Genomic DNA, 27,898 nt, shown 5'->3' with positions numbered 1-27,898 from the left:
GGCCCCGATGTGTGCACCACCTCATTTAAGACTCTGGTCCAGCTGGGTGTGGCTTGCCTCCAGCACAAGTGAGAGAAGTTGGTGAGTTGAAAATACAATAGTGTATCAAGCACATTAAAGCACTATGCACCAGACCCTGTTCTGAGAACTTTATTAACTCATTTAATCCTCACCACCTGTGAAACGGATGCTATGATAATAAATTGAAGAAACTGATGCAAAGAGAAGTGAAGTAACTTTGGGAGATTTGAACCCAGGCAGCTCCTCTAATACAAAAACAAATACAGTAGTTTAAAGCAATGCCATTTCTGTAGTGTTGGTCTCCTAATCCACCAGAGCCAAATTTTTCCCAGGATACATGGGAAATACCTGTAAAGGTATTGTCCACTCCACATCCTGTCTAAAGATAGTACCATATAGCCCCAAAGAACTGATTACAGAATAGGATCTGTAATCCATTTCTGGAAATACGGTAGAACTGATGATCTGAAATTATTTCTCCAACAAAACGTCTAGAGCTGCTGAGTAAAATATAATAGACATCCTTTAAATTCATGAATGACTAAATATAAGGGATACACACAGGGAACAAACATGAAGAGGGATCAGAGAACTGGAGAAGTTAGCTGGCACTGACCCTGTGGCTACACTGAGACCTTCTGATGTTCTTTACAACCAGGATTTAACAGGTGCATGAAAGCAAGAGATGAGGCATTAGACCAATGTAAAGTGAGAAGTTGGAATAAAGATCTTCCTATAAAGCTGGGACCTGGAAGGGTTAAACATTCATTAAAAAGGTGGATGAGAAACAAATCAGTCTTCTTGCAAAGAAAAATGGCAAGAAAATTATCTCAGCCTGGGCTCAGGTTTGGAGAAAAAATTAATCTTCCTCAAGAATATGTAATCACTGGCCTGCCTTTTCAAGAGTCTGGGTTTTAAGTTCAAATTATCTTTACCAAGAAACCTCATCTGAGAAACTAACAAAATTGTCCAAGGTTGGTTGTGCCCCTAGATACTTGGCAAAACACATACACACACACACACACACACACACACATCCTCCCTACATAAAGACATCATCATCACAAGCTTCAGAAGATTCCTACTGATGAAATCTTGCTAATTATGAACACACATCCAAAATTACATTATATAAACAACAGTCAGCAGTAAAAACAGCAGAGTTCTTAATAAATAACAGAAGAAAACTAAAACAGAAAAACAAAAGAGCAAGTATAAAACATGACTAAGGAATGAAAGTCTATAAAGATTTGAAAAAGAACAAAATATATCTGCTAACTCTACTAATACTACTATACTAATGAAAGTGTATTCATAGAAACTAAAGCTTAATGGATAAATCATATATAGCTGAAGAGAGAAACAATGAACAGGAACATAAAGCAGGAGAAATTACTTAGAATGCAGCAAAAAGGTAAAGACATGGAAAATATGGAAACAAGTTTGTGAGAAGGTTCAACATACATCGGATCAGTATTCCAGAGAGAATAGGGGAAATGAGGGAGTGGCAGCACTCAAAGTGATAATATCTTGGAATCCATTTCTGAGAATTAATGAAAGACTCAGGGGTGCCTGGGTGGCTCAGTTGTTAAGCGTCTGCCTTCGGCTCAGGTCATGATCCCAGGGTCCTGGGATCAAGCCCTGCATTGGGCTCCCTGCTCCATGAGAAACCTGTTTCTCCCTCTCCCACTCCCCCTGCTTGTATTCCCTTTCTCGCTGTGTCTCTCTTTGTCAAATAAATAAGTAAAATCCTTTAAAAAAAAAAGAATTAATGAAAGATTCAGATTGAAGCATCTAAAGCAATATAAATAAAAATAAATTTATATCATCATATTTAAACTATAAATACTAAATACTAAACTATAAAATACTAAAACAAAAGTAAAACAATCAGAGAGAGAGAGAGAAAAAAAAAATGTCATCCATAAAGTCTTTGCAACAACAGTGAAAGCCAGAAGCCAGTGAAATATTTTTCCAGGTTCTGGGGAAAAAACAAAAACAAAAACAGAACAACCTGTCAGAGCAGAACTATATACCCAGCTAAACTATCAAGACAGAGTGTGGAGATTACTACTAACCATAAACTTAAAAAAAAAAAAAAGAGTGTGAAATCAAGACATGTTTAGACTGATAAACGTTTACTGAAACAACTCCCAGAGATGTACTTTGTGGAGAAGGACACTGACTTTAAAAGGAAGGACAGAAAAAAGGACAGAAGAAAAGAAATGGTACAAAGAATGGCACTTTACCTATATCCCTTGCTCTGTCTCCCTTCGTAGAGAGTGCCATCTCCTTGCCCAGAGAGAGATTTCTCAAAGATATCTTGTCCTTTTGGCAGCTAAACCCAAGGGACAGATTTTTGACCCAATTGCACGCTCTTCCACTGCCTTAGGACTTCCAGTCGGAGGTACCCAAGCCTGCTCTATCAGGTGGCCATACAACGGGAGTTCTGTGTGAAAGAACAGGAAATGTTTAATTCTTTCAGGTACCAGATGCTGTGTTAGGTATGATACAGGGCTACCTTAAAGAGTTTCATCCCTGTCCTGGGGAAGTTTCCTTCTCAGTGGGTTCATGCACACACAGAAACCAAGCAGCTTGAAGGGTGAATGGTAGATTTGGCAGGTGGCATTCTCCATATGGTACCCAAACCCCAGAGTGTGGAGTTGAGGATTTAACAGTGTGCCCATAGATCTCCCAGACAGGACTCTGACCAGGTATAGATTTTTTTCATTTCCATACCTGCTGTTCTGGACACCTATATCACTTGCTCACTAGGCCCCCAAAATGGAATTTCTCCTGCATTAATAAGCTAGGGAATGAAGTGATGTTTGGGGTTAGTTTTGACCTGAGGGCCAAGTTTTCCACACACAGAGAACCAGGCAGCATTAAAATTCAAAACTCAGGCCACAGAATCTGAAATGTATGTTTGCAAACTGTCTGATTTCATGTCTGCCTCAGATGTCTCTTGAATACAAATCGCCTCATTTGGGGTTGGAGGAGCAGGGAGAAGGAAACCTAAGAATGATCTCCAAAACAAATCTTTAATTCGGATGAGTATAATAGAATGTAATCCCATTTCAAGTCTGTCAGCATTCCTTTGATGATTACAAATGAGTCCCTTTTCCCCTGCAACGTGGGGGAATAATCTGGATAAAATAACGCTTTTTGTCTGCAAGGGCCAGTGTGATGCATACTCATGACAGCCTACAGAGCAGCATGTCAGGGTATGAGCAGAGTGCTGTGCCACAGATTCTTCCTTTCTTTCTCTGGACTCAGAAGATTTTTCACTCTTTTTATGTGCACCAGCATCTGAAGTTCTCAGGCCTAGAAATCATAAATCATCATACTGTCCTCTGGGACAAGAGAGACATGGGTCACCCAGCCCTGTGCCCCTCTGCCTGTTTGATGGGAGACAGGTGGAAACGAGAAGACCCCAACTCATCAAAAAGGCCGGCTATTACAGCTTTTGAGGGATACGCTTTAAGGAATGCACACAATTTTAGAGCCCCTTTTCTACTGAAAAAAAAAAAAACGTACCTCAACCCCGAATCAGGCTTACACACTTCTTTTGGTCAATTTGGTCGTGAAATTAAGGGGTAGGTATTTTTAAACTCCTTCCTCCATTCTCTGAGGCCTAAACCATGCAACACGCCTTCCAGAGCTAGCAACGCCAAATGCTTTTTGGACAGGTTAGACTGAATGCAAACACGGCCCTGTCCGCAGCCTCAGGATGAAAAGTGGTCTCGATGGCCCGGAGCTGTAGGACCCGCTATGTGGAAGTGGTCACGGCAGGCTGTGGAGAATTCCACTGAGCAGGTCTTGAGGTCGTGTCTGTTCTGCATCTTTAACCCCTGGGGTTCAAGTGTGAAGGTTCCTCTCTTCTGATTTACCTTTTTTTTTTTTTTTAAGCTAGATGCCCCAGGATTTTTTTCTCCAGAATTTTGTCAATCAATCAATCTATCTATCTATCTACCTATCTAGAAAGTGGGGGTGGGGGAAAGGGGGCAGAGGGAGAGGAAGAGAGAGAATCTTAAGAATTCTAAGAGGGAGAGAGAGAATCTTAATCACTGGGCTCGATATCAGGACCCTGAGATCATGACCTGAGCCGAAATCAAGAGTCCAGTGCTTAGCCCCGACTGAGCCACCGAGGCACCCCCTCTCCAGAATTCTTTTTAAATGGTTATGACTCCCTAAAGCCATCAATCAGTGCTTCAGGGCAAAAGGCCTGCCAGTCTCAGACTTCTGTGTTGGTCCAGGCATGTTATTTGGGGTGGTCAACCTTGACCCCAATGCCATCTGGTCCTTGTAGTAGATGGCTATCTTTACCTGGTGAAAACTCAGCTTGTCCTAATGTTTAGTCTAAACCAGTGGCTTTCAGTCCAGGGAGATTTCATCCCCTCGCTCCCAGGGGTATTTGGCGATGTCTGGAGGTAATTTTATGTGTCACAACTAGCGGTCGTGCTGGTGTCTAGTGAGTGAAACCCAGGGTTGCTACTAAACCTCCGAAGATGCACAGACAGCCCCCACTGCAAGGAATGATCCCGTCCTCATGCTGGACTTGAGGAACGCTGGCCTAGACCAGCTGGCATGTCCCTGTTTTATTTTCTACATGTTCAAAATCTGAAGAGGGTGGGGAAAATTTGTAGTAACCAAAGGTGAGTGTGGAAAACCTAGAGACGGCTCCTTGGCACCCTTCTTCAAGGCCAGCTGCCTCCTACAGTCACCAAGAGGTGTCCAGTTCTTGAAAGCTGGGGAAATGGAGATCCAGCCACTGTGGTGCTTCAACACACACCTGGACCCTGTGGCTCCCTGCCCCACCCCTTTCCTCTATGGAACTTGCCTGTGCCCCTGGTCCTCTTGCCCTCCTGATTTCCAGCTCACATTATTCGCCGTCATTATCGTCAAACTAAAATATCACTCAGGGGAGGTGTTCAGACTTGAAGTCGGTTGCTCGCTAGCAGTGCGAGGATGCATTTGCAACGCCTCTCAATTATTTCACAACTCAGCGAAGCAATCATGGGGGGGTGCGATATGATTTGAATTTTTAAAAGAGAGAGTGAAAGTCGTGAAAACTGTGCAGAGATCTGCTTCTCCTCAGCTCCTCCCACTGCCTCGTCCTCTTTTCCTCCTCCTCCCTCCTGCACCATCTCTCTACCACCCCTACCCCCATCCCACCCACCTCTGCACATCCGGGCTCAGATGGCTCCTGGCACATTCATACCCACTGGATGGGTCTGTGAAACATTGTGTCCACCTGTCTGTGCTGCTTGTTATAACGTGTTACAATGTTTCTAAGGGCGCTAATTGAGTGAAGAGCGTTCCTTCAGAGCAACATTGTTCAGCACGCGGTGCTGAATGTCATACCCTTACCAGGGTGCACGTGAAGTCGATGTGGTCATGGGATTGAGCACCATGGCAGCACCCACACGGAGTAGAAGGAAAGCCAGCAGATCCCTCTGAAATGACAGCTGTCACCCCTGCTCAGAGGCCACCAGATCAAAGGACAGCCACCCACTTTCAGACCTGACCCTGCTCAGTCACCCCTCTTTCAGACAGGTTGGAACTCTAATGAAAATATTTCTTTCCTTCTGCCAAACACAGAGAAGATATAGTATAGTTTCCAAAAGGGTGAACGGGGCACCAGCAGGAATGGGTGTGCTGTATTTGTACAGTTTGGTGACTCAGTACATCTGAATCTCCAGGCATTTTTAAGAGCTTTGTCCAAAAAAAAAAAAAAAAAAAGGTCTATTGTGTGGCTGTTGGCACTGAAGAAAATAGCAGGCCTGTCAGAACTCTGTTTCAGATTTAATTTTAAAGTGGGTGATGTAAGAATGCTGTCCAATGGGAGGGCTTCGCTCCTTTTCTCATTCCTGCCCGTTTGGTGTGATAGAACTAGAGTTTTCAAGAATCAGTTCATGTGACAAATCAAAGCGCCTCCCCCTGACACATGTCTAGAGACATTATTGATTACTGATTTTCCCAAACGCCTCATATATTTGATATTGATGTTATAAAAATAGGCAGGAAAATATTATTATGAAAATGCTGTTTCCTAGTTGTTCCCTTCTCAAGACATTAAATAGCGAACAGTGATTTTTTTAATCACATATGTATATTTTAACATAGAGTATATGTTTTGTTCTCTCTGTCCTTTCTCTTGGCCATAGAGATCATATACTATATGTAAAGAAAGAAAGAAAGAAAGAAAGAAAGAACTGAAGCATCGTATTCAGCCCCTAGATTCAACAAAACAATGAATAGGTTGTAATTTTCTGAGCCGGGAAAATTTCTCACAATGTTGCCAAGCACCCATCCATGTTATGGGAGTGACTTTGTGTCCATACCAGTCACTTGGGTCCTACATCCCAAACCACCAGACCTCAGTAGAACAGCCTGTTTCTTGGTGGTTTCTGGAAAAGTCCCTTAGACACCTGAAGAGTCACTGAATTTAAGGGTTGTTTTTTTTTTTTTTTAAACATGGAGACTCTATACACAACATGGATTGTACCATGCTGAGTCCTGGATAAAATCAGACCATAGAGAAGAAGATCAGTTTCTGGAAACAGAACACAGATAAACCCACCTTGGCTCTCCATGGCCCCAGGCCTGTTAGTGTGAGGAAGGCTTGACCAGAGGGACTGTCTTAATTACTGTTGTCTGGGTAGCTAAAACACACACACACAGAAGCAAAGGGACTCTTATCCTTAGAAGGCAGTCTGGACAGTGACATGCAAACCAAACCCAAACGGAAGGCTTCCATGGAATCTTGTGGAACCTTCTGGAATGTAGACTTTAGTCTACTCTGCACCATTTATCTTTATCACCGACATCTTCTCTTTTGTGGGAAGGTAAAGCATTAGGTAGAGTATACAAGGTCTGATATATTAATAGAAAGCTTTACTTTAAGAATGTCAAATTAAAAAAAAAAAGAATGTCAAGTGTTTGTGGTTCAGTTTCACAGATTGGGTTAAAATTGCAGTGTTGAGTGTTAGGTTGTAAATTAATATAATTCTCAATTTGTTGTTCAAGCAAGCTGCGAGGAATGGACATTACCTGACAATACCTGTGCTTCGGTGGGCTGTGGGGAAGGGTGAATTTGCTGGTATCACAGAAGCCTGAGAGCCACAGGGAAAAGTTTTAGCAGTTCTCACTGCAGGGTTTTTGGGGTCCAGGGCTGATGTTATTGTGTACTAAACCCTTCCTCCATTAGACTGTCATACAATTCTACCAGGGTGACAAGTCGCAAAGGACAATATACAGACTTCAGAACAGAGCTGTGCAAGACAACTATGATGCAGATCCACACATGGAACACTAAATATTCTAGTAGCCACATTGGAAAAAGTAAGAGAAAGAGGTGAAATGAATTTCCATAGTAAATTATATTTAACCCAAAGTATCCAAAGTATCATCATTTCAACATTAGTAAATGTGTTAAAAATTTTTTTTCTAAAGATTTTTATTTATTTGAGAGAGAGAGAGAGAGCACACGAGCAAGCCCAAGCAGGGGGAGGAGGGGCAGAGGGAGAGGGTGAAGCAGACTCCCTGCTGAGCGCAGAGCCCGACCCACCTGACCCATCCACCGACCTTGAGGCTCGATCCCAGGACCCTGAGATCATGACCTGAGTCAAAGGCAGACGCTTAGCCAACTGAGCCACCCAGGCACCCCAATATGTTAAAAATTATTAATGAGACTTTTACAGTTCTTTTTGGCTCACAAAGCCTTGGGAATCTGGTGTGCATATGACACAGCACGTCTCAGTTCTGACCAGCCACATCTCAAGTGCTCCAGTTGCCATGTGTGGCCGGGACCACCATCCTGAGCAGCGCAGTTTTAGAAGCGGGGGGTGTCTAGAGCAGGGCAGAGGTTGAGGTCTGGGGTCAGGATGGAACCTCAGGCCTTTCTTAGCACCTTCTTCCCACAGAGCCTGGGTCAGGCCTGCCTCATGGAGGGGCCAGTGGTAGGTGCCCGGTTGCCCCTCGGGGGCCTGGCCTCCCCGGCTTGCCTCCCTGTTGCTTGGAGGAGGACTGGTGTCCTCCTGCCTCTTCCTTCCCGTTTCCTGTGAACCCTCTTAGACTTCAGTTCTCGTGAAGGGAGGAGCCTGCGGGAGTCATGCAAACTGTGATTGAACCTGCCAGCAATACCAGAAATCAGTCAACCCTACTCACCCAATTCTTTTTCTGCCACCTGGATGTCACAAGGATTTGGGGCTGTCATCCTGTGTAAACCACCCCAGGGCACTAGGGCCCAAGGAGGGGAGGGTTATTGAATCATTTTGCCTCGAGGTATCTGTTGGTCGGTCTCCCCCAGAGGGGAGAGAACCTAGGTCGGGCACCAGTAAGGGACTGGCCAGGTTGTTCCCCAACTTATTAGTGGCAGGACCAAGATTGGACCCAGGACCCTGCTCTGGTTTTGAGTCTCTGTATTGCTCCCAGGATCAGCTCTCACAGGAAGCAGAGCTGAGGGCCCTCAGAAAGATCCCAGCTCAGAGCTCCCCCCTCATCTGCTAATACCACAGGCTGTTTGTCATTCCTCTGGGCAGCTAGCGTCACCTTGGGGGAGCTTTTTAGATGTACTGATGTCTGGAGCTTCACCCCAGGCTAAGTGAATGTGCATCTCTGGGCTGGGACCGGGGCATCGATATTTTTAAATCTCCTGAGGTGACTCTGATGTGCAGCCAAGGCTGAGACCTATGGGAAAGCACTGCACACTTTTTAATCCATCTGTGTGCTTATTAAATGTTAAATACTTATTATTTTTCTAGACACAGAACATTTGCAAGAATAGTGCAGAAACTTCCTTTATACCCTTCACTCAGATTCCCCAAATGTCGCCATTTTATCACATTTGCTTTATTCCTTTCTAAGTCACAAGCAAGATGTCCTTTAGTCCTAAACCCTTCTGTGTGTCCCTCAAGAACAGGGACTTACCTAACCAAGAACAGTGATCAGAATCAGGAGATTAACCTGCAATACTGTTTTCTAAGCTACAGACCTCATTCAGGTTTCACTGGTCGTCCCCATAACATACTTTAGAGCAAAACAGAAGACCCCAGCTCACTGCTCTTTTCAGCTGTCATGTCTCCTTAGTGTCCTTGCAACCTGGAACAGTACTTCAGTCTTAATCTTTCCTGATGTTGGTGTTTATGAAGATTCCAAGATGGTTATGTTATAGGATGTCCCCGAGTTTGGATCTGTCTGACGTTTCTTCTTGGTTTTATTCTCGTGCATTTGTGCAGGACCGTCACAGCAGTGACCTTGTGCTCTCAGTGCATCACAGAGGGAGGAATGTGATGTCACGTCACTCATGATTCCGGAGTGAGCGTCGATGTCCAGTGAAGGTGGGCGTGGCCCTCTTGTGGATGACGGATGCGCCCACGGATTCATGGCTCCTTTTCATTGGCAGTGTGTCTAGCAAAGCCGTGAGGGTCTTCGACTCAGGATAAGCAGGTCTTAGAGCAGGGGAGGGGGAAGAGGGAAAGGTTCTGGAACTTGGAGCTTTGCCAAGGGGAACAGCTCTAGAGAAGGCACTGCCAATGGTGCTTTGGGATGAAGTGGCAGGACAGCATGGGGCAGGGAGGGGGTTTGGATTAGGGAGAGAGGCGCGGAGGAGAGACTGCTTGCCCCTGGCCTTGCTGAGAGCTGCCCTGCTGCCCTACAGATGATTTCCACTGTTCCCTTCCCAACCCTCCGCCTATGTCAGAGTGCCGCCCGCTCGCTCGATTGCTCGCTTCCTAAGCTTTGACTCACCTCCCAGCTCCATCTGTCTTTTCCTTTGGGATTGATGACTTCCACATTAGCCCCAGAAATACCTTCTGTGAAGGTGATACCCAGCTTGACACTTCCAGTGACTCACTCTGTTTACTACCTATTGCTTATCTCGAGATCAGATGCAGCGACTCTTACCATTTCGAAGAACATCAGGACTTTGGTTTGTAGAAGTCCTCCACTTGGCTGCAGGCTCACGAGACCTTTCTACTCCACAGACTACACCTATTATTTATTTTAATAAATTATCAAAACTTGGTTTTCCTGCTATGCACGTGTAGGGAACAGTGTACTGGCTGAAATTGAGAAGGTGATGGTGTTTATTTCTGTCCACCTGTATCCTCATCCCCCTGTGGGCTCCTGGGCAGCTGTGGAAGAGCAAGGACAGTGAGTGGCCTTCCCTCTCTCCTTTACTGTCAGTATTTCTGCCCAGAGTTGTCTTTGGCTCATTACCAGAATGTGTTGTTCCTTTTTCTTTGTTCCCCCTCTTTGCTTCACATATTTACCTTCCCCTGGGCAGCTGAGTGCTGCTTGAGAGACGTCACGTCGTCATGGAGATTGTGGCCACAACACGTGTGGGTTCCCCAAACTCAAGCTGCCCCTTGTTGGTCTCTTCCTCATACCTTTGAACAGAACGGGAACGAAAGGAGGTAATAATAATAAAGGAGAATATTTGTATAGAGTTGACTCTGGGCAGAGCAGTTAGGGGTTGAATTGTGTCCCCCCACCCCTGCCACCGGGAATATATGTCGGAGTCCTAACCCCTCCTACCTCAGAACAGGACCTCCCTCGTAGAAAGCATCTTTATGGAAGTAATGGAGTTAAGACAAGGTTATCGGGGCGGCGGGGGGGCCCAATCCAATATGACCGGTGTCCTTGAAAAGAGGAAATTTGGACCCAGAGTCAGGCGCAAGGAGAACCCATGTGAAGGTTACAGTGATGCTCCCCCAAGTCGAGAAAGACCGGAAGCTGGGAGCACTTACTGAGCACTTCCCCGGGTCGCTCCGAGGGATGCCCACAGGCACTGTGGAACAGATCCGCAACACCAGTGTCCCGGTGCTGAATTTCCCTGGTGGACGTACCACCAGGTCAAAACTTGGAGTCATTGCCGTGTCTTCCCTGTCCCTGATGCCGCACCCCCTCCGACCCCCGGCTGCCCTTGTCATCTGCCCCCACTCCTTCTAGGACCAAAATCGCTGTCATTTCAGTCTGGACCAACTGCATAATTTGCAGGGCCTGGTGCACAGTGAACATGGGGGCCATCGCTCAAAAATCAGGGGGAATGTGCTGTTAAAGGCACTAAAATAGGAAGCTTTCTCCTTCCTTCTGTGGTCTCTCTCCCAACTTCTCATGGTGTTTATATTTGCTTTCCATGTCTTCCTGAGTAAAGAAAATGAGCACTTGAAGTTATTAGCGTGGATTTTATTGTTCATCTTCATGTTGGGCAATGCCAGTTTTTTTTTTTAAGATTTATTTATTTATTTTTAGAGAGAGAGAGCGGAGTGGGGAGGGGTCAAGGGAGGGAGAGAATCTAGCAGACTCTGCACTGAGCGTGGAGCCCAATGTGGGACGATCCTACGACCCTGAGATCCTGACCTGAGCTGAAACCAAGAGTCGGACGCTCAACCAACTGTGCCCCCCAGGTGCCCCAGATGATACCAGTTTTAAGCGCAGATGTAGGAGCATTGAGTGCATGTATGGGATCACAGAAATGACCCAACTCTTACAGTGCGCGTATACTGCACACTCATCACCACTCTCTACCTTTGGCTTACGGTGTGTGAGGAAGGATCGAAAGGTCCCACTACTTTCCTGTCCCTTCCCTGTCCTCGTTTTCGGCACAGGCGGCTGGCTCACGCAGGGAGTAACACAAGTAAAGACAGATGTGATGGGGCTCCTTGGTCATTCCTCTTTCTCACAACGCCATTGCCTCGCTCTTGGTTCAAAGCCAGTTCTGATTCTAGCGGAAGCTATGGTGGCTCGGTGCTTGCAGTCCGCATCTCTGTTTACCATCCTGGATGGAATATGCCTGTCTGATGCTCACTTTGGGTTTTCCTGGATGCATCGCCATTGTGGGTCCGCCAGAATTCTGTGCTCAGGGCATCTCAAATCACCATGAGAACGAGGCATAAGGAATGGTGGCAGCTCATAGTGTGGGTGCCTCCTCTGCCCACGCACGTCCCCCATCATCCTATCGGGCTTCGCTTATAAAACACGAGTCCAAAGATTAAATTATGAAGAATTTCAAGATGGTGATAGCAGAGCGTGAAACCAAGCGTGGGGCTGAGCGTGGGGCTGTACGCAATGCTCAGGTCGTACATCCGTGATGTTGACTCTGATCTCAGCCGCTCCCACCCCATCCCCAAGACCTGCATCAGTGCTCCCCAGCAGGATTGCGACCACCCTAATTTCATCATGGGTCTCTCCAGTCCATCCAACACAGACTGCTAGAAGGATTTCTCTCAATTGTAAATCTGAACAGCATCACTCCCCTGCTTACAAGCCCATAGTAGCTCCCATCTGCCTTTAGATGGAAGTTCAGACTCGTTAGCAAGGCACCGCTTCCTTCTCCAGTCTTTGCCCCTGACCTCATACTCTGCACACTGGCCAGCTGTGCAGAATGTCTACACGTGCCCTCTGAGCCTTCACATATCTGCCCCTGATGCCTGAGGCTTACGTTCACTTGGTTGGCTCCTACTCTTTCTGCATGTGTCACCTCCCACTTGGAAGCCCTCTGGCCTCTTGGATGAGTCACGTGCTGGTTTTATTGACCCCCCACTTCTGCCCCTGGTGTTTTAAATACCATCTGTGCATCCTCTACCCCAGCATTAAGCATAATATTTAACAAAGTGTAGAGGGAGAAGTGGTGAACAGTTCTTCCTTCATTCAGAGCCCCGGATTCAGGGTTAGTGAGGAGCCCCTTGAATCCGGAGAAGAGACTCTAGACCAGGAGTTGGAGTGGAGCCTTGTTCTGGCCCCGTCACCAGCTGGCTGTATGACCTTTTCGCAGAGTCAAAGGGAAAGACTTCCCTGGCATCTCTGAGAGCTGGTGTGAGGATCATAATGAGCTAGGAGATGGCAAGGATTTTATTTTTTAAAGTTTGGAGATTTTTATAAAAACAGTAGGAATGAATATAATTATATTCTTTTAGAAATCAAAAACAAAGTTCTACCACATTGAGATGTGCTCTGAAGGCAATCCCAGAAAGTGATTCTGCATGTTTGAATTATATATGAGCAGTAACCATTTGGGAGGCTAGCAATCACATGGATATATAAATCCTACTCTATCTCAGATATAAGATTTATTTATTTATTTATTTATTTATTTATTTATTTATTTATGTGTGTATGTGAGAGAGAGAGAGAGAGAGCACAAGCAGGGGGAGTGGCAGACAGAGGGAGAGGGAGAAGCAGACTCCCGCGGAGCAGGAAGCCCGATGCAGGACTCGATCCCAGGACTCTGGAATCATGACCTGAGCCGAAGGCCGATGCTTAATGGACTGAGCCACCCAGGCGTCCCAGGACACTTGTTTTTGATATGAGAGCTGAATCCAGAAGGGAGAGAGTCGTCTCGTGCCACCTCAGGTGGGACGGTGCCTGTTGCTGACAAAATTATTTTGAGCTGGGAAAACCCTGCAACTGTTGATCTGGGGAGTTACAAATAAATGTTAGCAAGTAGGTGAATTTGCAAATACAGAATCTGTGAATAATGAGGATCAGCTGCCTATACCAAGGACCAGGGTCAGATTTACTTCAACCTAACCACCCAGAAGATAGATGGCCAGGAGTCAGTAACTAGAGAAGGACTCCGGGGCGGTGGAGAATAAAGGAGACAAAACGGTGCTCAAAAGTGAGAGGTGTAATCACTCAGCTGGTGCCTAAATGGTTGTATATAAAATTAGGTAACAGATTAAGAATAACAAGCGTACGATGAGGACAGTCAGAAAAAAAAACGTCCACAAAGGTGGGATACAGAAGAGGAAATAAGCAGCTCCTGGCAGAATTAAGGAAGCGTGGGTCCCCAGGGTGGTTTGGTGAAGCTGAGCCTGCGGGGGGAGTTTTAAACCCGCCCTGGGGGGAGCATGCCAGGGATTCAATTAAGGATGAATATCAAGAGCAAGGCCAGGCCAGCCCAATTACTGTGTGGGTGCCCGCAATTCTTTACATTTGTCCAGCCTCCCCTGTGTCTGTGAAATACAAAGGGAGAAATATGGTTACTTCCCCTAATTCTAAGGCAAAAGAAGGGGGAAGCCAGATGATCTGTCCAAGATCCTCCACTGATCCAGTGGGGAGGCTGTAAGGGACCTAAGGGTCACCCAGCCTGTTCCCAAGCACTGCCTCTGGAATACGCTGTTTACATTTGTTTCACCTTTTAGAAATTTGCATGCTCTGGTTTTGTTCCAGGAAACAAAACGCATTCCATCACAAGTACAGCAAACCTGTTCTGCCCCTAAATCTAATCTTTGCAACCTTCCAAATGGCTTTCTGAGTTTTATGGTGCTACTCACCAAACAGCATCATTCCTAAAGTGTAAGGGAAAAAAAAGTTTCGTGGGGCACCTGGGTGGCTCAGCCGTCCTTAAGCGTCTGCCTTCTGCTCAGGTCATGAGCTCAGGGTCCTGGGATCAAGCCCCGCAGCATCGGGCTCCCTGCTCAGTGGGGAGCTTGCTTTTCCCTCTCCCAGTCCCCCTGCTTGTGTTCCCTCTCTCGCTGTCTCTCTCTCTGTCAAATAAATAAATAAAATCTTTTTTAAAAAGTTTCATTATTACGAGCTGTGAAATCACTCTATAATTTTCCAATTAACTGAATGAAACACAAAATGCGTGCCCTGAAGTCTTCATTTCAACCTTAAACAGATCCCATGTCCCTTGATCATCCTACACATTTCGGCAGTGGGCAGATGGGAGGTAAGCCATCTGAAGTTGAAAGGCTGTTTAGTGGTCGGGCAGGGAGGCGGCACCTGTCCACCCCCACGGCTGTGGGCTAGGCTGTGTGGGGTGTTCTGGTTGGTCAGCTCCCTGAGTATTTCTGAGAGCTTTTTGTTGTACCTGGGGATAGAGCCACTAATTTGGCCAATTCCAAGCAGGAAAGATCAAGTGTAGATTTCATATCTGAGTTTCAAGCACTGGTAAAAAGTTGCATTAAGTTATCAAATGCACTGCACTCTCCCGCCTTACTCACCAAGTGGCTCTGTCGTTTGGGGGTTACTCGGCATCCTAAAGAAAAGGAAAAGTAATCCTTTTAGGTGCTTGAGGAAAAAGGGGATTGATCCAGTTTCCTTTACACTAATCTAATCCAGGTGGTGTTCACTGAATAACTTTCTGGGTTTAGTACCTGGCTACCAAACAAGGTGTTCCTTTTTATAGGATTTGAAACCTTTGGTCAAAAAGCAGGAAGGAGCTCCTACCAGACCTGTTCAAAATAAAATAGTGAGTGTAATCATAAGATTGTATTTCAAGTCCAACACAGCATGCTTGGAGTAATTTTTAATCAATTAATTCATACCCTTCCTTTCTGTGTATATGTATATAAATATGTATGTATATTACTGTATATATATGTTGTATGTATACATATATGTATATATAACATAGTATATTACTGTGTTGTAAACTGGGAAGTAAGTTGTCCTGGGGTCACTCCATCATGGCCATGGAAATTATACTTGGGAAGGCATATGAAATTAAAGGGTTTATTATACTCACAGGTCTTCGAGGAGAGAGGCATGGCGGCCCCACAGGGGACCATATGCGAGGAGTGCTCAGGGAGCAGCTCAACCAAGCAGGTGGGGAGCTGAGAGGGAGAGAATCTGTAGGCAAGTGCCTTTATTGAGGGTTAGTTGGAGTACACAAGCAAAAGCGTGGGGCTTTTTTTTTTTTTTAAGATTTTATTTATTTATTTGACAGAGAGAGACACAGCGAGGGAGGGAACACAAGCAGGGGGAGCGGGAGAGGGAGAAGCAGGCTTCCCGCTGAGCAGGGAGCCCGATGCGGGGCTCGATCCCAGGACCCCAGGATCAGGGACTCGATCCCAGGACCCCGGGATCATGACCTGAGCCGAAGGCAGACGCTTAACGACTGAGCCACCCAGGCGCCCGGCGTGGGGCTTTTTATTGGTGTGTTTAAATGTGACTAGGTCATGGTCAGGGAGCCCAAGAAGGGGAACTGGTAACAGGGCCCAGCCTTATGTCCCTGATCACTGCTCATCGTCTGTTTGTGGGATGTTGAGGCATCAGGAAAATAGAAATTTTAAGATGTGCAAGTACTGGGTGAAGCTGGTTGCTATAAGCATTCAGGCCTTCCTCACTCTCTCACACATTTAAAACAACTATTCCTGGCCCCCCTTCTGTGTGTCAGATTTTTTTCAGGCACAGAGCAATAAATAAGACAAAATCCCTCTTACATTCAAAAGGGGAGAAGCTGACAGTAACCCTCCATGCGGTGAAACAGAGCAGAATCGGGGTGGTGGGGCAGAAGGTGTGCTGTTTTGCAGAGGAGCTGGGGAAGGCCTGTCTCATAAGGTTACATTTGAAAAAGGGCAGGATGTAGGGAGGGAGGGAAAAAGCAGATATTTGGAAGAAGACGGTTTCAGGCGAATAGAGCAGCCAAAGCAAAATCCTGAGGTGGGAGTGTGGGTGGCATTTTTCAGAAACAAGGAGACCGCTGTGGCCATAGCCAAGGGGAGAATGGTAGGAGATGAGGTCACGTAGGGAGAAGGGACCCCAGTCACAAAAGGACTTGTGGTTTTTGTTTGAGTGAGTTGGAAAGTCATACAGTGGATGGACACGTGTAGACAGATGCTTAGCCAGCCAAGCACAGGGATCTGAAATCCGTACACGTAAATTGACACATGGGCATCCACACAGAAGAATCCACTTAAAATATATATAATTCTAAAGAGGAAAGTCTGGGACTTGATGAATCGCAGGGTAGGTGTGTAGGAAGAGAAAACAAGGAGGTATTGGGAGAGAAAGTAACAAGATAGAAGATATTTGGGTAAGTGACTCCCAGAAACTAGTATTGGAAACAAAAATTCCAAGTCCCGGGGCAATGGGAAAGTCTCCATGTGCCTGGAAGCTGGTGACTGGGTGCCATGTGGCTCCCCTGTAAGACATAGGATGTTCATTTCTCAAGGCAGAAAAGTCACAGAGAGAGCCAGGGGACATTGTCACATTACTCGACAAAGGTTCACAGTCAACTTCCAGGGTTAATTTTTCCCGTATCTGATTAGAAATTTGAGAGTATTTTTATCAATACACTTTGGGATTCCTCTAAATGCTCTTGGAACAAGAGTGAACATGGGAAGTTTATAGGTTCGATGCCTTTGGAAATAGTATTTCTATTTGGCTTTAAGAAAACCAAGCAGTTTTTGGCGCCTGGGTGGCTCAGTCGGTTAAGCGACTGCCTTCGGCTCAGGTCATGATCCCAGGGTCCTGGGATCGAGTCCCGCATCGGGCTCCCTGCTCTGCGGGGAGCCTGCTTCTCCCTCTCCCACTCCCCCTGCTTGTGTTCCCTCTCTCGCTGTGTCTCTCTCTTTCAAATAAATAAATAAAGTTTAAAAAAAAAAACCAAGAAAACCAAGCAGTTTTGTTCTCAAAGAGAATCGCTGACTTTGTTGAGAAAAAGTGGTCAGAGACTGGATTTCAGGAATTTGTAGTCTGAAAAGTGGCTTATCAGAAGCCAGCCAACTTACCCAAATTAGCACTTAGTTGGTTCTTTTCAGGGAGCGTTGTGCTCATTTCTCTGAAAAATGCTTCCACGGCCCCCTGAAACCTGAGGAAAAATGACTGATGGCATGATCCCCCCCATCATGGAGATGAGCCCCTCCTTGGGGGCAGTTTTATAGAATATGAAAGAGACATTGTCTACTCTTTTACCAGATCTTTTGTCCCAAGGCCAAACCAAGGTGGAGCTGGGAAGAAGTGGATTTGGAGTGCTTCTTGTCCTTGCCTTCTTTGGGGCTCTCTCTTTCAGAGATTGGACTGCCAATCTGTTTTCCTTCTAGTATGCTCACGCTCTCCTCGGGGAAGAAAAATGATACGCCAGCCACCATATAAGGTGCCCCACTTAACGCTGTTTCTTATCACTTGCACATTAACCCTCTAAAGTAGGCTTAACTTTCTGATTTTACAGCTGAGGTCTAGAGAGGTTCTACTCAACATCCCCAAAGAAGCATCTGATCTGAGCAGGTCCAGAGCCTGAATTCCCCATATCAGAGCCTGTGGCCACCACCTCTATGCTTTGCCACTTCTGATCCAGGGCCAACACTCTGTGGAGTGGAGAAACACATGCCAACCGGTGTGTTCACAGCCCCACGCCCTCTCCCACATCCATCAGTATATAGAAGCAAGTATATTGCCTGCCTGGGAGCGTTCCATCCAAGCCCACTAGTCTCTGCTTTCCACTTTTGCTAATGCATTTTTTAAAAGTCAGTGGCGTTGTGGAGGGTGATGACTAATTAATGAGACCTCTAATCCCTTTTAACTCATTAGTAATTTAACTCACTTTAATTGTAGGAAGGTCTTAACTCAAAGAGATGACTCCCCAGATGAGAACTGAAGGTCATGTGGAATGGTGTCAACAATATGCATCACAAACCAACGTGGTGTGTTTGGTGGAAGTTTTTGGTACTTCTCAAAGTCCTGCCAGCTTTCTACTTAACATAAGTACCAACTGATAGAATGCTGGAGTATTAGACAGGGTAGGCTAGCTGCTGAAACAAACAATTCCCAAATCTTAGGGGAACAATGGAATAAAGGATTAGTTCTTGCTCATGCTATGATCCAGTGTAATTGGAAAAGGGAGAGGCTGTGCAGTCATTCAGGGACCCAGATTCCTTCCATCTTGTGCCTCCCCCATCTTTTCTGGGTCCTCAGAGCTGTCCCTTCTATCTTCCACATGTGATAGCAGTTGGGGAGAGAGAGGGAGTGGAGGGTCACACAGAATCTCAAGGGCCAGATCCGAAAGTGGCAAACATCACTTCTACCCTCTGTCCATTGGCCAGAACTTTCCACTGGCCCACATGATTGTAAGGGGGAGTGGGAAATATGCCCCTCCCATGTGCTCAGAAGGAAATGTATGGTCCCTACCCCATCTAGACCCTCAGTTCACCTTCTGTCCTCCTCTGGTCTGTTTTGGGACCAGGATCTAAGCTTATTACTTAAGTTCAGAGAGCTATCCTTGGAAGTCCCTAGTCTTTGTAATTCCCCCTTGAACACCTAAGACACACGCTGATGGCTCTCGTTTTCTTCATAATTAACATCCAGGTTCAACTTTCTTGTGCCAAACCTGGGCCTAGAGAAATGACTTAAACCAACTTCACTTTTTGATCTTAACAATCTTGTGTGTGTGGTGCCCAGTCATGAGCCCTTCATCCATTGTGGGGCCTTTCCTGCACTCTTAGAAACACTGACTCATTGCCCTAATGCCTCACGGACTGCCCCCTTGCTCCTGCTTTTGCCAGTTCTCTAAACACACTCACAAACACAAAAGGGAAAAAAAAACACCCTTTTCTGGAAAAGAACTTCAAACATGTAGAAACACCTTGGAGTATTTGTGAATAAAAGGGTGTAGTCTCTTATCTAAAGCATTAATGGATTGGAGGGTTCTGCTCCATTAAATAAGTGGGGGAGGGTAGCAAGGGCAACAGAATTGAATTCCACTCTCTTCCCAGAAGGAAGATGGGAAAATTGGACCCTGGTGATTAGGGGACTTTAGCACGTGGATGTGGGGCCAGCAACTGATGTACTTATATCCTGTGCTTAGAGTGACTCAGGCAGCATCAGGTCTTGGAAAACCCGGACTCTTGTGGAGGGGCTCTGACTTCAGAAAAGAAAGGAGGAAGAATTTGCAGCTTCTTTAGCCTGTTCTAAATCTTAGTAATGTTGTAAACCTTAATTATTTTTTAAAAGGTTTTATTTTTAAATAATCTCTACACCTAACGTGGGGCTTGAACTCACAGTCCCGAGATCAAGAGTCTCATGCTCCTCTAACTGAGCCAGCCAGGTGCCCCATAACCTTAGTTATTTTTTTTTAAAGATTTTATTTATTATTTGACAGAGAGAATGAGAGAGAGAGAGCACATGAGAGGGGGGAGGGTCAGAGGGAGAAGCAGACTCCCTGCCGAGCAGGGAGCCCGATGCGGGACTCGATCCCGGGACTCCAGGATCATGACCTGAGCCAAAGGCAGTCGCTCAACCGACTGAGCCACCCAGGCGCCCCTTAGTTATTTTTTAAAAAAGGAAAGAGAGAGAGAGAAAGCAGGAGAGAGGATGAGGGAAAAGGGGGGGAGAGAGGGAGACGGGGGGAGGGAGGAAGGAAGGAAGGAAGGATGGAAGGAAGGAAGGATGGAAGGAAGGAAGGAAAATTTTCCTTTCCCCTCAAGCTGAACAGTGACATTTCTGGACCACAAGCATGGCTTTTGGGCTGTGTACTTGTCTCTGAGTTGAACGTATTACCATCAGTGCTCAGAGCAGACAGGGCTGACTGGGAATGCAGTTTGATTTGCAAGCCACCAAAGAGTTCTGCGTAAATTTGCGTTCTTCAAGGTTGACAGTACAATAAAGATCCCCTCAACTGGTGCTGTGGGTTATGGCTGATAAAGATGCTGTGCCGTTATATCATCTGATCCTCACCATAAAACATGAGGACACCAGTGCTGAGAAGTGATGGGCACAGTCACACATTTTAATCCCACTGTGAACCCTGCTCTCGGGCATTGAATCCTCTGCTCCCTGCTCTTCCTCCCTGTCCCCTGATGCTGCATGATGATTCTGAAACCATATGGGACTCTGAAGTGCCTTCTGAAATCTTTCAAGTTAAATGCAGCTGTCAAGATTGACTGTGGTTTATGAAACTCTAAATGTTTCCTTAAGAATGATGTGCTTGGGGGCACCTGGGTGGTGCAGTCAGTTAAGTGTCCGACCATTGGTTTTTGGCTCAGGTTATGATCTCTGCGTCATGAGCTCAGGGTCGTGAGATCAAGCCCCGTATCGGGCTCATGCTCAGTGTGGAGTCTCTTTGGGATTCTCTCTCTCTCTCCCTCTGCCCCTCCTGCTCTCTCTCTCTCTCAAATAAGTAAATCTTAAAAAAAAGAATGATGTGCTGGTCAATTATGTGTGAAGGATTCTACCTCCTACTTCCGATGCTTGATAGTTGCTATGCACATTGGTATATCTGTGGCTCTGGGAAGTCCTGCAGGGAAAGAATTGTGTTTGCTTTGTTTTAACCCATACACCCCAAGCTCATTTTGCCCTAACACCTCCTTTCTCCCCTGTATAATGTTCTTCCTCTCATAAAACACTTTGGGACATGCCATGGTTCCCTGAAAATCGGTCCTTTACATTCTGGTCATTCTCTGGTCACTGGAACATTTCTGGATAAATGGGTTTTCCTTGTAAAGGTGATGGGGATGAGAATCTCAAGAGTTACTTCCCCTTGTCTTTCTGAAGACAGAGGAGAGCTCCTGCCACTCTTAGGGGCTCCTTCCCCATGAATTATCCATCTATCTTTAAAAAAAGGAAACATAAAAGCCTTTATCTAAACTACTCTAAGATTTGCCCAACCCAGCCAGGTCTTTCAAGATGATCCTCTGAGGAAAGTTCTAGCCATGGCCATTGCTGTGGGAACTGCTGGTACCCAGAGTGGGGATTCATCAGGAGAGGATCTTGGAGTTAAACATAAGTTGCACCTTGGCCCCTCAACCATGTGAAGCTAACAAGGATCCACAGAATGAATGAATGAATGAATGAATGAATAAATAAATAAAATTTTAAAAAAAGGATCCACAGACCATTTCCAGGCCAGGCCAGGCTCTAAGGACTGATTTCTTAACAGTTTGCTCTTCTGCCTTCTTTCAGGGCAGTAAATATTTGCCCACACACATACAGCTTGACCCAGAGCTCTGGCTGAGCCTATTAAGAAATAAAGCATTTTTGACTGATCCAGCGTGATGGGGCATTTGATTCAGAGAGAACCATGAACACAAAGCCACAAGGGTAGTCATTCTTTAAAAGGGATCTCATTTGAACCAGCCAAGAAACCAAGGGGTGGAGAAGCTAAGCGCTAGAGTCTGAATGTTAGAGTCCCTCCAAAATCCATATGTTGAAATCCTAACCCCCAAAGGTGACCGTATTAGGTGATTAGGCCATTAGGGTGGAGTCTTTATGAATGAGATTCCCTAATCCTTTAATGTCTTATAAAAGAGATGCCACAGAGTTCCCTAGCCCCTTCACCGTGTGAGGACACGGCAAGATGGCACTAGCTCCAAACCAGGAAGAGGGACCTAACTAAAATGCAATCATGCTGGTACCTTGATCTTGGGCTTTCCACCTCCAGAACTGTGAGAAATGAATTTCTGTTGTTTATAAGCCCCCTGATGTGGTGGTTTGTTACAGCAGCCTGAATGGACTAAAACACTAAGTTATGTATTGACTCTGCCCTACAAAACGGAAAGAGTGTGTGTGCTCACTGGGGACAGCACACTGGAAAGACGGAGGGGGGGCATCTGTCATCTGCGCCTGGTTTAAGGTCAACCTTGGCAGCAGGCTCCTGCTCAAACCCAGTTCCTACCTTTATCCTGGGAAATGCCTGTTCCAGAGGGCACCCTCATTTCTAGCAACCTTCCCTTCCACCCACTTCTCACACCCTCTTCCATGGCCGCCACTTGGACATTTCCATCATCTGCAACTGCTCCACCTCAAAATCACTTTGGGCAAAACCTCCTACCTCTCCAGCCTGCTGGTGTGGTCTACCCAGTCTGCCCTTGTTGGATCTCAGCAGACCTTAGTCCCTTGGGCTTCTCCGGTGCTCATTTCCTAGCTTGGAGCCCACACTCCAACATTGCACGCACCCTCTTGCTAATACAATGTGTTCAACCTCAATCCACAGTAACAAATATAATTTACATACGACCTAGGGCCCGTTTGCATATGTATTTACACACACATGTGCATTAGCTTTAACTCAGTCACAGTTATTTAAAAATCTGACCCTGGACATCAGTTCTTATAATTTCAGCCCTGTGTCTCTCCTCATCTTTACCAAGTTGTTGCAAGAGTCATCTGTATGAACTGTGTTGTTTCCTATGGCTGCTACAACAGATCATCACACGCTTGGTGGCTTAAAACAGCACAGATTTATTTTCTTACAGCTCTGGAGATCAGAGGTCTAAAATCAAGGTGTCGACTGTACTGCATTCTTTCGGGGTCTTCAGGGCATAATCTGTTTCCTCGACTTTTCCAGTTTCCAGAAACACCTGCATCCTTTGGCTCATGGCTGCATCACTACAACCTCTGGTTCCACTGCCACATCTTTCATCGACTTTGACCTTCTTATGAGGACCTTGGTGATTATATGGGGCCTTTCAGATCCTCCAGGATCACCTCCCATCTCCAGATTTCTAACTTAATCACAACCTCCGAGTCCTTTTACAACGTAAAGGAACATGTTCCCAGGCTCTGGGGATGGGGACCTGGGGACATCAGTGGGGTGGGGGTGGGGGTTGCTATTCTGTGTACCACAGGAACCATCTGGGATTTCCTCAATTTCCACTCACTTTTCATTCTTTTCCAAACTGGCTCGTGTCCCCACTCACCATCTCAAATGCCTCTCAAAAAGGCCCTTGATGTCCTCTGTGTTGCTGAAAACCATGGGTAGTTCTAATTTGTCCTTCTTCCTGACCTCTTAGCGGCTTCTGACATGGTGGGCCAATCAGAATGAGGTGTGGAAAGCACCTGTGGAGGACCCTGAGGTGTGAGGGCCGGTGGCCCATCCTCATGAGCATCTCCTGCCGTCACTCTAGAGTAGCATCTAGTGGGGATGTGGCTGGCTGTAGAACGTGGCATCCCGCCACTGCCCTTGACCTATCAATCCTCCATAGACTCCATGGTGTCTAGACTTTCTTCATTGGTTGAAAGCATTGGTCAGATAGTAAAGATTTTTTTTTAAAAAAAAAACAGTTTTATTTACCCACCAAAAAGTGTACCTATCACAAATGTGTAGCTGGGAGAATTTTATAAAATAAAACATGTATCCACTCTTCAGATCAAGAAAAGAGCTTTGCCAGCTCACTCTCATGTCCCCTCCCTGTCAAGAACCCCTCTCCTCCCAAAGGTAACACTATTCTGGGGAAGCCTGGGTGGTTTTAATTTTTTTTCTTTTAAATAGACTTTCATTTGTAGAACAGTTTTAAGTGCATGACAAAATTGAGTGGGAGATACAGAGAATTCCCAAATACCTGTAATCCCTATGCAGGCACAGCCTCCCCCTTCATCAACATTCCCCATCAGAGTGGTAGATGTGTTACAACTGATGAACCTACATTGACACATCATAATATGGACCAAAGTCCATAGTTTACTCTGGGTTCACTCTTGGTGTTATGTGTTTTGTAGGTTTCGACAATGTGTCATGACTTATGTCCATCACTAGAGTATCGTGCAGAGTAGTTTTATTGCCTTGAAATCCTCTGTGCTCCCCCTGCTCATCCTTCCCTTCCCCCAAACCTCTGACAACCACTGTTCTTTTTTTTACCATCGCCATAATTTTGCCTTTTCCAGGATGCCATGTCATTGGACTCATAGAGTCTGTAGCCTTTTCAGATTGGCTTCTTTCACTTAATACTATGCATTGACGTGTCCTCCATGTCTTTTTGCAGCTTCATAACTCATTTCATTTTAGTGCTGAATAATATTCCATTGTCTGGACACAGGCATAGATTTTTGAAGAAGGAATTGGACTGACTCCAGAGCAGATTTTACTGCTGGAGTATCTTCTTTGTACCTCATGGTGTTAGAACTGACATACTGGCAGAAGGGCCCAGAAGGCCTCCAGAGGCCATTCTCTGCATTGAGCTTCTGCCTCCAGAATATCGCTCTCCAAAAACAAGCATGGCATGCGGTGGGACTCAGGCCACTGCAATGCACTCATGTCATGTTTTGATGCAAATGGCCTCAGAGAGATCAAGTTCTGTTCACTGGGGACAGACTACATGACAAATAGAGAGAAGAAAGGTAATGTCTTTTCCATTCATGTACCAGTTTGTGGAGAAGGCTCCACTAATCTTCTCCATGAATCTGGGACCCAGGCCCCTTCCGTCTTCTGCCTCCAACACCCCTTCTCATTTCCTTCATCTAGATAGAGTCACACATGGCCTGTTGGGTGAGCCATCAAGCCAAAGTCGTGCTCCCAGGAATAATTTAACATTCTAGTCAGCTGGTCATCTGGCATGGTCCTGGTGAATGATGTGGTGATGGGTGGACAAAAAAGTTTTAATGATGAATTTGAGGAGGTGCAGGGGTAGGGATACCAGCCTCGGGAGCTTAGGGGTGGGTGCTGGCCTGGGGAAGCATCAGGTTGACTCTGAGTTCCCTGGTGTGGCTCATAAGGGGGAGCTGAGATCCCACAAAGGAGGCTGGAATTTTCACAACTCATGGCTTTATCAGGGTCCACCTGTGTGTCCTGCAGGAAGATGCTGACCTGCCATTGGACCACCAAGGGGTCTCTGCCCGGCCTCTCTCGGTGGCTGGTGGGGAGCACGGTGAGAGTGAGGACATTGTTCCAATAAGCAGGACCCTGACTCACGGCCCCAGTGCCTGATGTCAGTTTTGCTACTCTCGCTAGAGTCCACTTCTCCAAGGGAAGCCAATTCAGGGTAGCCAACTTCTTGGCTTTCTTCTTTCAAGGGTGGGGAGGAAAAAGGGAGTTGCAGTGAGAGACCTCAGGTCTGGGTTACATGTGAAGGTGGGCGCTCCCACTCTTCACCTTCAGGTTGGCAAGTGTGACAAACCTATGGCAGATGTCATGGTCCCTTTCACTGTGACTTTCAAGGAAGGCCAGGGAGCTGCAGTGAGTGCCCTTTGCAGAAAATCATGGTCAGAGAGGATTTTGAAACTTCAGCAGGGATAACTTCAGCCCGGGCCGTCTGTGTGGGAATAGGGGAGTTCTGAAACTGCCTTCCTCCACACCCCTCTGCCCCCTCAGAGGCCAAGGGCTGCCAAACCCAGCTCCCACACACCTCACCAGAAAGTCCCTGGCTTCCCTCCCAGCTGCCTTGCAACTGACCTCATGAGGTGTGAGAAGGAGGAAAGGAATCTACATTTCAGATGAACCTTCCTTCCTCCTTTCTGAGAAGCGGTCCAGGCTGCCCACACCTGCCAGGCCATGCACACGGCTCCTCAGAGCCCAAGGCCCTGTGGCTTGTCCAGCCTGCTTGAGAAGTAGCCAGGGACGCTGGGACAGGGAGCCTGTGTGAGTTTGTCGGGGCTGCTGTAACCAAGGACCACAGGCTGGGGTGGCTGAAAACAGCAGAAATCCATTCCCTCTGGGCTCTGGAGGCCAGGAGCCTGAGGTTGAGGTGTGGCAGGGCTGGGCTGCCTCTGGAAGGTCCTACGGTAGGACCTTTCCTTGCTTCTTCCAGTTCATGGTGGCTGCAAGCAATCCTTGGGTTCCTTGGCTTTGAGATGTTATCACTCCAGTCTTTACATGGCTGTCTTCCCTCTGTCTCTTCTCTTCTTATAAGGACATTGTCACACCTGTCAAGGACCGGCCTACTCCAGTATGACTTCATCTTAACTAATTACAACTGCAAGGACCCTATTTCCAAATAAGGGGGCATCTGAAGTTCCTGGTGAACATGAACTTGTGGGACACTGGTCAGCCTGTAACAGAGCCCCACCATCCACCCCTTCCCCTCCCTTCAGAGCAGACCCTTACCCCATGCAGGATGCCCTGCCTTTTCTTTCCAGTGCCCAGGAGTAGTGACCCCAAAATAAAATGGCATCCCCTCCCTCCAGGAAGGCCCAGCCTAGCTAGTGGGAGATCAGAGAACCCAAATCTCTTCAGGGACAGGCATCTATATGCCCAAGGGACACCCACTTGGAATTTTTTTCCAGCTTTATAGAGATGCTTCAGGATTTCTTGGCTCCTGGCCAATCCCAAAGGGAACGAGCCCTCTGAGCCTTCCAATGGGCCATTCCAGACCAACGTTTACAACCCAGATGGGAAAACTGGCACTTGCTCCTTCAGCCTCACCTCGAGCCCAGTTTGGGGTCTTCTCCATGGGAGCTGCTAAGGAAGCTCCGCCCCCCATCTTTCTGACTGACCAGCCCCTTCCCACTGGGGGAGCCGAGGTCCCCCTGTTCAGAAAGCTGTGAAGGAGTGGTGGGTTCCTGGGCCTCTTGTAACCCAGCTGAATATTTTCCAGGTTATCTAACCAAACTCCTGCAAAACCACACCGCCTATGCCTGTGATGGGGACCGTTTGAATCTACAGTGCCCTCGGCATTCCACGATAAGTGTCCAATCGGCATTTTATGGGCAGGATTACCAAATGTGTAGTGCCCAGCAGCCTGCCTCCCAGAGGGAAGACAGCGTAGCCTGTGTGGCACCCACCACATTGCAGGTACTGCCCTTCGTAGCTGCTTTAAGATGATAAAATGGTTCTCATTCTCTCTCCCTCCCTCCCTCCCTCTCTCCCTCTCCCCATCTCTCTCTCTCTCTGTATATATGCTTGTGATTACATAGTTCACTTAAAGCAAACCTGATCCATGAAAACCCCAGTTCATACAAATCACCAATTTCACGGGTGAGCTATTATTTGCTTCTCAAAAGGATTCTTCACCAAACAAGTCTAAATGGAATTCCTACTTCCTGGAGAGCTCCCGTAAAACACTTGCAATATGAATTTATCCGGAGGCACACTCCCCACTGTAGTAAAGCCAAGTACAGTCACGTTGGGCTTTGACCTCCAGGACCACCCCTCTTGTCAATACCCCAGCAGAGAGGGAAGAGTGAGGATGCTTTAGTGGAAACGACAAGGTCTCTGTGAGGCCAACAGCCAAGGTCATGATCAACTTCTCAGAGAATGCACTGGAGGGAGGGAAACCTCAATCACAGTTGTTCTTTAAAAAATGGTTTGCAGGGCGCCTGGGTGGCTCAGTCCTTGGGCGTCTGCCTTCGGCTCAGGTCATGATCCCGGGGTCCTGGGATCGAGCCCCGCATCAGGCTCCCTGCTCGGCGGGAAGCCTGCTTCTCCCTCTCCCACTCCCCCTGCTTGTGTTCCTTCTCTCTCTCTCTCTCTCTCTCTCTGTCAAATAAATAAATAAAATCT

General features: G+C 46.6%; 1 protein-coding gene across 3 annotated transcripts in view; it reads left to right on the top strand.

The window, feature by feature from the left end:
- Nucleotides 1-27,898, top strand: part of EVA1C (eva-1 homolog C) — a 71,639-nt gene that overhangs the window by 5,957 nt on the left and 37,784 nt on the right. For 2 of the 3 annotated variants that reach the window (XM_021678006.1, XM_021678005.1), the window contains exon 2: nt 26,994-27,190. The exons of the other annotated variant lie outside the window; for it this stretch is intronic. In XM_021678006.1, the coding sequence (XP_021533681.1) occupies nt 26,994-27,190 (197 nt within the window). The remainder of the gene's footprint in view (nt 1-26,993; nt 27,191-27,898) is intronic. 3 annotated transcript variants of the gene reach the window in all.

The sequence above is a fragment of the Neomonachus schauinslandi genome, chromosome 1 (assembly GCF_002201575.2).
Source record: "Neomonachus schauinslandi chromosome 1, ASM220157v2, whole genome shotgun sequence".
NCBI lineage: Eukaryota > Metazoa > Chordata > Mammalia > Carnivora > Phocidae > Neomonachus > Neomonachus schauinslandi.
This window is presented reverse-complemented; position numbering and strand designations above follow the sequence as displayed.